Source organism: Pseudomyrmex gracilis, unplaced genomic scaffold (assembly GCF_002006095.1).
Source record: "Pseudomyrmex gracilis isolate BER0280 unplaced genomic scaffold, ASM200609v1 scaffold_9, whole genome shotgun sequence".
NCBI lineage: Eukaryota > Metazoa > Arthropoda > Insecta > Hymenoptera > Formicidae > Pseudomyrmex > Pseudomyrmex gracilis.
Window position 1 is genome coordinate 676,642 of NW_018020593.1, and position 12,286 is coordinate 688,927.

The following is a 12,286-nucleotide window of genomic DNA, read 5'->3' on the forward strand; positions in this document are numbered from 1 at the left end:
TTTCCTCCGCGTTCTCCTCTCTCGCGCTACACGCCCAAGGGGCCCTCTCTCTTTTTCCTCCCGCTGCGGGCAGCCATCTTGGCGGAATGCGTAGCGTCATCGAACGCATCCAGAATAACAATAAATTATCTTCTCTCCGCCGCTACCTCTCTCACCTTCCATCTCCTTCCCGGCACGCACGCCCGCCCGCCCGCCGTTCTTTCCACACACACCCATCATCGCGAGGAAACCGATGGGATTTCCACCGCAAACGGAGAAGTCACTCTCTTCCGTTCGTTTCTCCATTCCGCGATTTTCCCTCCACCCGCTCGCCCCGTTCTTATCTGCCGTGCCGCATCTCGCGCGCGATGTCTCAATCCGAATCACCGGCGTCCAGGACAGGCCTTTGCATCAGTCCGCGAAGCGAACATGGCCGCGATGCGGTCAATAATTCGAGTTGTCAAGGACTTGCTGTGCCCCTTTCCCGGTTGGTTGAGAAAACAAAACCGTGTTTTTTCTTTCTCGGTAATTCGCAAAAATTTTTAATTGGGCGAAATTTTCTAGCGTTCGGTATATTATTGCGTTCTCTTGAATACAAAAATTTTGATCATCTAATCAGTTTGTTCAGAACGAACAGTTCGAAGAATCTACAGAGACGTTTCGTATAAATGATTCTTTGTGTAAAAGTTCGATCCCTGGAGATTCGGTGTTTGTTGGTCCCCCGAGAGAGAACATTCGGGATGCATTTTTTATCGGCGTCTCCGAAGATACATCTCGCGATATGACAAAATAAAATGTATAGTGGAGAGATGTTCCCTCGGGACAAGATAAACGGCAAACTTTAGAAATAGCGGCAGGGATCCTCAGTCTCTCTCTCACTCTACTTCTTATCGATCGAATTTATCTCAATGTGGCGCGCGAGGTTCTCTCGATTGGTCGATTTTTTTGAAGTATTTTTTCTCCCAATCTCCGGTGAAATTGGATACAACACATTTTTGTACCAAAAACTCCCGCGCGCGGCATTAATTTTACCCGCAAGCGTGCGGCAACCGATTTGAAAACAATTGCGCCGAAGGAAAGTAAATTCTTTATTTTTTTTTTTTCGCGCGTCGAAACAAGGAAAGTGAGAGCGGACGACGAGTCGAGCATGGAAACGTTTTTTACGTTTCGATTCCTCTCCCAAAGTCGCTCGCGTTCGTCGGCAAAGGACAACTCGGGCGAGGAAGGGGGAGAGAAGGGGGATCTTTAATCCAGGAGGGCAGAGACGGAAAACAATGGTGATTGTCTCGAAACGTTTACAGCCTAATTATGTGAACACCGCAGTCTCCCTCCTTTCGAGCACGGAGTGTAGTAACAATGCTATAACTCGTAACAATGTGCGATTGTTCATTGTCTGCCCGTGCCTCTCCGTGCGTTTTCTTCGCGTGCACGCGGCGGCAGGTTCGTAACCCTGCGCGCCGCAGGATCCCTTTTCGTCTCGCGAGAAATTGGGAGCTGCCGCGAACGAGGCGGCCGTGAACGTGTTCGATCGGCGACTTCGAGCTGAAAATACGAACGAGTTCGAGCCGACTCGAATTCGGATCCCGCATGCGTTGACCGCAATATGATCGACCGATAACTTATCGAAATTCTGATAACTCTCTGTTTCTCTCTTCCTTCTGATAACGAACAGCAATCGTCGCAAACAGTTGGATATTTTTAAACAATCTTTAATCGACAGCGTTCTTTGACTTTTGTCTTTCGTTCTCTCGCGATCAGAATTCTCTCTGATTCGTTGTCCGACTACTCGGACCGTAGTTCGCGATTTCAACGAATCCATCTGCTTTTTCAAGCGTCCCGCGGGCGCTTTGTGATCAAGGACGGTTTTCAAAATTCTACTTGGCAACAACGTCGCGTCGAAAATGTGACTTGAGGCACGAAGCCTAGGCTATTCAACGTACGAAACACCCGTCCCCAGGTTCGGATATTCCACGAAGCCAATAGCGGCCTCGAACTTTTCATAGGTTGCTCGTGACTCGGGTTCTCGCTCTCTCTCTCTCTCTCTCTCTCTCTCTTTCTCTCCCCTCTTTTCATCTCTTCTCTATCTTTCTCCTTGTCCCTCTCTCCGGTCGCTCTTTCGTTGCAGAGCCGAACCTCTTTGTCAGTCTCGCAACATCCGGCCTGTCTTCCAAGGCCACGCAAGATCACACACAGAAATCGGGTCGTTGAACCGTCCGCCGTGCCACGCGCGCGCGATGCGCGTTGCGCCGTAATAAAGCGAAAGGCGCCAGTCCGAGATAAACGCACATGTTCCTCGGCTGCAACTGTCGTCTGTCGGATCTCTCTCCTCGGATGGAAGAAGCGATAAAGAACACTTGAGCTTCTCCTTTCTGAAGTTTCTCCTCTCGTCAAAATTTTCTTCGAGCGTTCCTTCACGTGAAGCTTCTCCACGTGAAAAAAGCAAAACTCTCAGATGCATTTTTTCCGCTTTTACGACGAGTGTCGCGATCCAAGGACATCATCTCGGAGAACCAGTCCTCGCGACGAAAAACGACCGAGCTGGTATATATCGTCTCGCTTCGCTCGCTCGCGTGCGTGCGAGAGAAATGCGCGGAAGAGAAAATCTGCCTCTCCGCGAACGGATAGAGAACCTTGAGGAAATCTCTTCTCGCTCCGTCAGATTTCGTCATCGAGATCGCCACGGATATATAGGCGCGAGTAGCGCGCAATTGATCGCGTGTTCACGACACGGTCGAGGGAAAAAGGATCGGAAGGCGCGCTTCGACTCGCGCGTCCGAACAGCGCGCTGCGCTGATCTAGACCTTGGCGATGAACAAAGAAAAGAACGAGAGAACTTGAATCCACGTCGATCGAACGCGCCGCGTACGTATCGATCTCTTTCGCTTTAAGGTTTGGGACGTTTTTAAAAACTGACAAAAGTTGTTGAAACTTGAGAATTTTGTTTTTGGTCGTAAAATAAAATTTTACAAATTTTTTCAATATTTGTTTCCATGGAAAATTCCAAAAAAATCGTTGTTAAAAACGCGGCAATTTCAGACTTTTAACATGAGTTCTTATACAAAAAAAGTAAGGTAAAAATGACACAGTTATTTCAAAAAATAAATAAAATATTTGAAAATAACAAATTCACTATATATGAAACCTTGAGTAATCAGTTATTAGGAATTTTACAAGTTGTAAAATGTCTCTTTAAGTATCTGTACCAACAGTGTTCCAACACACACACAATGTGGGGAACGTCATTTTTTTTCTACCACCCAGAATTTTTTGCCAACAAATTCACCGTTAATTCATATCTGAAAGTTGATATTTTTTTGCTGGTTTTACGTTACATAAAGTTTTTTATACTCACAAAAAAATCGGATTAGAGGATTAAAAAACTCTAATACAGAAGCGATTAAGTCGCGGAAATTAAAATTACATAATCTCGTCAAAACGCTGTTAACACCACGTTCTCCACGTTGTTGCGATAGGATATTACAATTAATTAAATGTCCGCGTCTCGACGGGAAGAGACGAGAAAAAAAATAACAAGTAGGGCGCAATAAAATATGACGCGCACGCGTAATTTAATTATGAAAGCTGCCGGGAAGGAACACGAGTGACGCACGAGAGCTTCATTCAGGATGATTCGTGGTTTTGTTTCCGAGAATTAATTGACCGCCTTTTGTGTGCGCGAACTGCGCGAGTGAGCGAGCGAGCGAGCGAGCGAGAGAGAGGCCGGCGCGGCGTAAGAAATGCATTTCGCGCAGAATGAAGCCGTAACACGCTGCTCCTAACTGTCTCGCAACGAGACGACGACGGTGCGTTATTTGGCGCGTGCAAACGTCGTGAGATATCTCTTCTTCTAGCGAGTGTCGTTTATCTTCATACAACGCCTGTCGTTTATCTGCAACACGAGCTTTTCTCGTCAGCGCCGCAACGGCATGTGCACCTCGTACGCGCTACTTCTCGCAACGAGAGAACGCGCGAACCAGATTATTATCTCTAAATCACCCGAGTTACCTCGTCCCGTGATTTTGACCCGAAACGATTCTCGTTTGCATACACAAGTCGGTGGGCAAATTGTTATTAAAACGCCCACCGCGCGCACGGACTCGATAAGAGGAGCGTTCTCGGATCTCGTTGTACAACATATTCGTGCCAGGGAGCGTGGGAATTGTTTACGCTTCAAAAAAAAAAAAAAAAAACACTTATCGCATTCTTTGATCTGGAAGTCGTTTCTGTAAACCATTTTTTGGAAAATGTACGTACAGACACGTTATCGTTTCTCGAAGAGAGATACTCATCTCGCGCGTGTATAATAAAATAGCGTATAGGGACTGCAAAGTAGCGTTTTACGACTTGATGTAATAAAATAAACACGCCTGCAAAACGATCGCCATTTGTCATCTCCCGTCCGCGACGTGTATCGCGACGACGCTCGGCGAGCGTGTAAACGAGACGCTGTCTGACCCCGCTCGGTAAACCCATCCTCCGCACCTACTCGCACCTACAAGACGTAGACTGATGGCTTCATATAATCGAGAAACTGTTGCGGAAGAGAGTGACGCAACGACGACAACGACGACGAGCGCGCGCTCTCATCGGGGGAAATTTCATTAAAAAGAAACGCGCACGGCGCGCATAAATAATATCGCGCGCGGTATGATTGATCGCGTCGGCGTCTATATATCTCTCTACGGCGACTCTATGTACCTACCTACTTGTTCCACGAAGCGAACGATTCTCGACAATCGAGAACGCGACCCGATCCTCAGTGTGTGCGGGCACACGAATCCGATGATCTCACACTCGAGTCGAGTCGAGACGACGGAATTCGCTAACGGCCGCCCCCGTTATTTGACTTCGATCAAACCTCGGGAGAGAGAGAGAGAGAGAAAGAGCCTGGCCCATTATATTGGAATTCAGGGTCGGTCCTCCCTAATAACCGCACCAAATCGCGCTTACGACGATGTCGAGACGGAAAAAGAACGATCGCCGGCCGGGGATCTGGCGCGTCGAAGTTTTTTTTCGGACAAACTTCGCAAAATCTCGATATACGTCGGATGGTACAAAGACTGGAATCAAATAAAACTTGCAAAACAGATTTGCCGGTTGAATCGTAACGCGATGGAAGAGAAAGAAACGTGCGTCGAAACTCTCGTCGCATCGAATTGCGTATCGCATCAAATTTGCAAGAAACTTTTACGTCTCTGAAAAACCAATTTGCGCCGCAGTATTTTTTTTCAATTAATTTTGATTTGAAACTTAATTGAAAAAAAAAAATGAATTTTACACAAATTGTAATAAAATTGTAATAAAATTAGTCAAATAAATTAATAAATGTTAAAAAAACTAACTCCACATTGAGTATTAAATATTTATATATTCGTACAATTTTATAAAATTGTACGAATTGAATTATTGGACTCAGCTAGAAGACTAAAATAAAACAATATCCCGTACTATCCCCTATTGGACGTAGTTGATTTCATTAACCTTCAAAAACTCTGCCGCGCAGTGTGCGCGCACGTTACGTTCTCAACATGCATCTCTCGCTCGCGTCGAACAATCGTCTGCGAGTAGTACGTTCGCGCTTTCTTCCTTTCGGGTTTTGAATGGCGTCACGTCGGGACGAACGGCTCGACCCCGGACCATTCTTGCGCGTCGTTTCGTCTAGCGTGCCGTAGCGAGAAATTATTGTTCGGTGGCCCATTTCACACAGAGCCCCGAAATGAGAAACGGGTCGATTGTAATATATATATATGCGACTTACAATCATGCCGGGCCATTGTTTCTCTCTCGACTGGCGGATCGCCGGGGTGTGGCTTCGCCGAAGCCCTTAAAAAGCCGCGTCGCGAAAACCGTCCGTGCGAAGAAAGCAGGAACCCGTGTGTACACACACACACACACACGACAAAGGACGACCATTTTAGCGGAGAAACTGTAGGTCTGTGCCCGGAACGCTTCTATCGAACTTTTATCGTCGCAGCTGGCGAACAGGTGTTGGCGGGCCGGCTAAGTCAGCTGTGCGCCGCGCGGCTAAGCCTACTGCTAAGTGCAAATGGCCGTTATTAGTTTCGACGCTGAGAACCTCCATCGGAACGGAACCGGTAATATCTATTCCAACCCCCTTTTATCGCGCAAATCTCGCGAAGGAGATGAGGCTCTCCAGAAGAAAATATCGCGCGGCGAAACTTCTCGCGATCGTAATTTTTATTTATTTTGTTTTTAGAATAAATTTCGGAAATCAAAAAGTTGCTCCTCGTCTCGGAAGAGGAAACATTGGCAAACTGATATTTACCGTTGCTGCTGAAAACGTTCAAACACGCTCGTTGAAACATTTATCGAGCGACTTCGAGTTCTGTCGACGATTTATTTTACGGAAGAAAAAAAACTATTTGTCGAACTTAGAGAGTTTCGAGAGAAAGAGAGAGAGGGTTTTTTTTACATCTCAGAAGAGAGGAAAAAAAATTGGACGGAACGATATTTACGGTGGCAATAAAAATGTTCAAACAGCGTTTGAAATTACTGTTTCGTTTCGTGCTGCGACAGTAGAGAGGCTTCGAGCCAATTTGTTTTACTTCGTCGCTCACGAGCAACGGCGATGCATTACGCATCGTTTCAGTATCATTGAACGCAATTGACATCTACATCGTTAGAGTTTATTAGTACCGGTTGGCAACTGGTTTGTCGATGGCTGGCGGTGCCGTGCGTGATGAACCGGCGCGCGATTCACGCTCGTCGGCGAATGTTTGGTCGATCCGGTCTGTGTCGCGCGGCGGTTTCCGTACGGCGCGCTTTCCGTACGCGGAATTCGCGAGAAGGAAGAAAAAAGAAAACAATTACGAGAGAGAAAAAAATAAAAAAATAAAAAAAAAGATCGCTCCGAGGAACTCGCGGGATCGAGCGAGCCGAGGTTTAAAAATTCGTGTTACGGATATGCCGCCGCCGGGTCGTCGATAATCGTCGAAATATCCCGGTCTCTTCTCTCGAGCACGGCACCGTAATCATGGCAGATTACGTCGAGCCACGCAACGATGATTACACCTACGGCCGTGCACGAACGTGTGATTATGATTACTCTAAATTCATGCTCCCCTGCTGTTTGTCTCGACGCGTTTCCGGATATGTTTATTAATAAATGGCGATGTGGCCGTCCGATGTGTGCCCCGAAGACGAAGAGAGTTCTCGAGGAACATTTACACGACGCGATGCGCGATCGTCGCGAAATTCGGTCAGTTAATAATTATTTTTTTGTTTTTATTCCGTGCCGAGGAAGCTCCACTTTCGGGATACAATTCGCGCGCATCTTTCGCGCGTGTTTTCTTTCAATATTTTTTTCAATATTCCGCCGCGGAGTACCGCCGCGGAGTACCGCCACACTCGGATGAGTTCTAAGTGTGAAACCCGGACGGCTTACGCGAGATAGGAAGCGGATCGCGCATTAATATTGATGAACAACAAACACTCGTCTGGAATGAATATTAATCGACAAATTAATTGCTCTGTAAGCGCGCGCGTCATTACGAATCGCGTCGCGTGAAAATATGAATTCCGCGATGCGCGACGGTCCGAACCGAAACGGTTGCACGAGAAACGAGAAATATACAACATCGGCGGCGTTGCACGCTAAATATTTACGCAACCGCGACGGAACGAGCGCGCGAGAATTTGTAAATTAACAATTAACGCGGCGCGCATCTCCGGCGTAATCGCGCTCGCGGCAAATATTTATTCGCCGTGCGAGCGTGTGTGTTACCTTACAATACACAACAGGCGTTTCGTACATTACAGTCCGCTTGACGGAGACCGCGGCGAGAAACGCGTTGAGAACAATTCGCAAAAATGGCGTAAAACGCAAAAAAAAAAAAATAAATAAACGGACGCCTACGAGACGCATAAAACTCGCCAAATTTACGGGAATATTTCGCGAGTCGCGCGGCGACAAATGTCACACAAATGTCAAGGGAACCATTTGTTGCGAAAAATATCAAAGATGTTATCATACGGTGGCATCGTGAGTTTTTTCTTGCATAATAGATTGTTTAAACAGATAACCTCGACCGTGCGGGAATGTTTGGAAAGGATTTTAGAAGCGAAAGGAAATCTAGAAGCGACATTGCTCGTTTTTTGTATCTCATAATGAGAGAGAAAGAGACAGACGGAACGACGATGACGCTCGTTTTCTGTCCTCATCGCTGAGGAGAAAAAGAGGATCTCTTCCCAGCTCGCGCTAGAGCCATGATATTTTTCAATGGTCTATTTAATGGAAAGTAGTAGAGGTTCGTGCTATGTGCAGGCGCTGATCGTGAGGACTCGCGTGTGGCGCGGATGCCTGAAGGGCAGGGCAGGGGTGGATTTGGAGGTTGGTCCCGTGTCGAGGTGGGGCAAAGGTGACCCCCGCGGATCAATACCGCCGCCGCTCGGGCGCCTCCATCGAACCCGCCATGCGTTCTCGTATTTCGTCTCGAAATCAAATGCCGCGCTCGGTCCGTAACTCGCTGAAAGTTGCCCTCAAACGAATTTCGTTCGCCCCGCGGATTAATCCTTTGCTGCCGCAGACATATCTCGGCTCGAAAAACAGGGGATTTTACACGAGCCGCAACGTTTTTCCGTCTATAAAGAGCCGTTCTCTCTTTAGATATATATTTCGGAAAAATCCCTCAACTGTGAACACGCGGGATGCGCTTGTGCTTCGTGTCCATTGATTCCTCGCTCCCTTTGAAGATATGAAAAGGTTTCAATCTTTCAGACGCTTTGATCACAGGTCAGATCGAGATACTTCCCTATGACATTTTGGAGATATAAATCGGATTGCGCGAAATGATTTCCCTTCGCGCGCGCAAGTTCGAAACTCGATGATGAATTTTAGCGAGCGTCGAATTGAAGAGATTAGCGGACCTTCCGCCGTTTTCGGAAACGTTATTAATTATCGCGGGTCGCGTCGTGTCTTTTGCAAATCCGACCGAGTAATGTAATCTCCGACGATATTATTGTATTTAGAGGCGGACTTTTTTATTCGACGTTAATTGTCTCGAATATTCTTTTTAATTGGCTTGTGAGCGCGGAGCGAGGAAGTTCGCGTGCGCGCGCGACTTCGTTACTTTCTCTCGGTTTCGAGACTCGCAGCAATATCACTCTCCCGTCGCGGTTAACAGAGATAAACGCCATTAATGGACTTCTAAATGAAACGCCTGTGCCGCTACGGCGGTCAGGCTGCCATGACGACTGCCATGAACGGGCGCTGCGGCTCAAAGGGCATCTTGCTCATTTACTTCCCGCGCGCGCAGCGGGAAATTAAATTCGCGGTTTCTCGACCGCGTTTCCTGCTCCGCGCGTTAACAACGTAATGGTTTATTCATTTGTGCGGCGGCGACGGCGATGATTAATTAGAAAATGTTTCACAATTATTTGGAAAAGCGTTCGAAGATGCCGCGCAACTTCCCGCATTAAATTAATCGAAAGAAGAATAAGAAGCGAGCGCGTAATTATCATTCCGCGAAATTTGTTGCGCGCGAATTTATTGAGTCAGCGACGATCTCGCCCCTTTGCGTCTTTCCCGAAGAAGCGAGTCTGATTTCGCGGAGGAAACTCCCGTCCGCGAAAAGTTTACGAACTTGAGTCGGCGTTGACGAGACGCGATGCAAATCTACGTCGTCCGGACTGTTCGCTAAACGACCTTGTTAACAAACAACAACGATTAGCCGACGGGAAGTTACTACCTCGAAGCCTGTCTAGCATCTATCGCGACTGTCGCTGATATAATTGTCGCTAACTACGTCCCCGCGGTGTGTGTTTGCGCCGTTAATTCCGTAAAACAGGATGAACTCGCGCGCGAACTCCCTCTCTTTCTTTCTCTCTCTTTCTCTTGTCGTGTTTCGACTTCGATTGGCGCGCATCGCTCGATTACGCGTCAATTAGCCATTTCCTAATTAATCGGCCGACGTGATCGGTCAATATCAAAGTAATCGGAGACGAGCATTAGACCTCGGTCGCGACGCAATTTTGATACGTCAAAATTGATATTCGAATAGTTCGGATATACTTCGGTTGTTTTTTACGATGAAAAGAAAGAAAGAGCCGAATACTCTTTTTTTTTTTTTTTTTTCGAGGCGAGTAACAAAATTTTTCGTGATTTCCGCGACAGATTCCTCTTTCTTTCTAGTACGCCGCGATTATCGCGAGTGAAACCGGCCGGATTCAGGATGCCAATGTCCGGTGTCCACCGCCGGAAGCCAGCACAGCGGCAAACGGATACGGACGAATGATCGAGTTACGGTCAGCGTACGTTACGTCACAGGAAAGATAGAGCTGAATTGAAAAAAAAAAAAAGACCCGTGATATCCGTTGCACGGCCGGAGACTGTGTTTTCACATTTCTTCAATCGGATTGAATACCGGACGTAAAATCGATCGGATCTCGTTATTTCTCTCTGTGTTATTGTACGGAGAGAGTATTTTGCGATTCCGATTCGAGTCAAACACAGAAATTAACCGGCAGCGACGCCTGATACGACAAGCACAAGGGAGTGCAACGAAAGCCGCGGACGAAGAGCAACTTTCTAGAAGAGCAACGTGGAAACGAACGAAATTTACGAAGTTCCGAAATGCATTTTCCGCCGGGCGCGTTACGTTTTTGTTTAAAATGCGAATTCTTGTTTCATTGAATTCGCAATATCGTTGCGAGCTAATAGAACCGAGAACTCTGCGTGTTATCGCTTTTATATTTCTCATTATCCTACACACGTTTGTTCCTCGCGATTTTTTTTCTTCTTTTTTGTCCCAAGCACGCGAGAAATTTGTCATTATTCAGCGTACGCCTATTCCCCTCATTTCGCGCGTTTCTGCCAAGAAAATTGCATTCGCCCGCCCCGTCTGTCTCTCTCCACGTGCGCTCGTAAAACTTTCGCTTTTCTATTAATAGCGTATCGCGCTCCCGAGGTAATGATCGCTCACAAATGCGCCAATTTGCGCTAATTCCGCGGTGACGTTGATAGTCGCGCGCAACACAATCTCTCTTGAGTAATCGCAAAACACCAAAGTAAACCCCGCGCTGATTCGAGTTATTCGTCGACTTTTTTTTTTCTTGCCGTCCACGCAACGTGAGGAGGGGTTTGCGCACATTTACGAGTCAACGTATTAATTAACGTGCCGTTCCTTCGAGTTTTTACAAAATGGAACAAATTTTACGTATTACCACGACAAAATTTATGAAAATTATTTACACACACTTGGAATGTTAATTGCTCGTGTATTTTTAAAATCACAAATTTGCGTTTTAAATTTTATACCAAATGTTTCTTTGTTCTTGATATTTTGTTCTCGATCGCGCGCGGCAGATTCTGACGACGCACGTCGAGAGAAAATTCAAATGCGCGCGACACGGAAAGACGGGAACGGAAATTGCGGGGCCGCTGTGTGTGATGGAAACGTTGCTGCTACTCCTCTCTCGTGCATGCACGTCACCCGGCGGGAAGAATTAATCGGTTCCCGCAATTCGTCCCGCGCTTACACGCTATGTACATACATTGGCGATTCTGTTTCGCGGAGCCTCGCAAATAGGAAAACGTGATTAATCGAGATTCGCTCTGACGTGCTTTTTTTTTTTCTGCGAGCCCGCAGGTGAGGAGGCGGCGGCGGCGGCGGTGGCGGCGACGACACAGCGAGTACACATCGGGAGATTCGCTCGTAGGCACGCTCGGGCGCATGTGAAAATTCGGCGGAGTTTTTTTGCCAGAATTTCGAAGCTTTCTTGGCGCGAGCAAGGAGAAACGCATGTGCAATTCTTGTGATCCACCAATTGTACGTTTTCTTTTTTTTTTCTTTTTTTTTTTTTTTAGTTTTGTGTGCGCATATTTTATTTTGCGTTGTTGCATGTGGGGCTGTGTGTCGGTTGGATTTTCAGTAGTAGTTCTCGGCGTGTAGTCCGCCGAAATAAAGCGCAGATATCTGCGCGCAAATATCTACTAGGTTCTCGCGTCTGAAAGATAATTTTTCTTCTTCCAAATTTTTGTTCACAAATAGAGAATAAGAGATAATTTGGCAAAAATTAAACAAAAAACAAAATCATGAATAACAAATCAAAATTTTCTTAGTCATGTTCTTTCTTACTGTAAATATTAAAGAAGAAAATTATGATTTTGTCGTTAAAGGGTCATAAAACGTAACAAAAAGACGCGACTCCTAGTTGGTCTAAAGAAGAAAGGCTTGCTGCCCGCATCCTCACACAGAGATGCACATTCGTAAGTAATTTAAAAGCTCTCCGCGAGTTCATCGATTGTAAAAATCATTCCCAATCAAAATCACTTTCCTCCTCTTCCCAG

General features: G+C 46.5%; 1 protein-coding gene across 3 annotated transcripts in view; it reads left to right on the forward strand.

Moving 5' to 3' along the window:
- LOC109861776 (protein gustavus) overlaps nucleotides 1-12,286 on the forward strand; it is a 41,010-nt gene that overhangs the window by 18,421 nt on the left and 10,303 nt on the right. For 2 of the 3 annotated variants that reach the window (XM_020441584.1, XM_020441580.1), the window contains exon 4: nucleotides 12,116-12,205. The exons of the other annotated variant lie outside the window; for it this stretch is intronic. In XM_020441584.1, coding sequence (XP_020297173.1) covers nucleotides 12,116-12,205 — 90 coding nt within the window. The remainder of the gene's footprint in view (nucleotides 1-12,115; nucleotides 12,206-12,286) is intronic. 3 annotated transcript variants of the gene reach the window in all.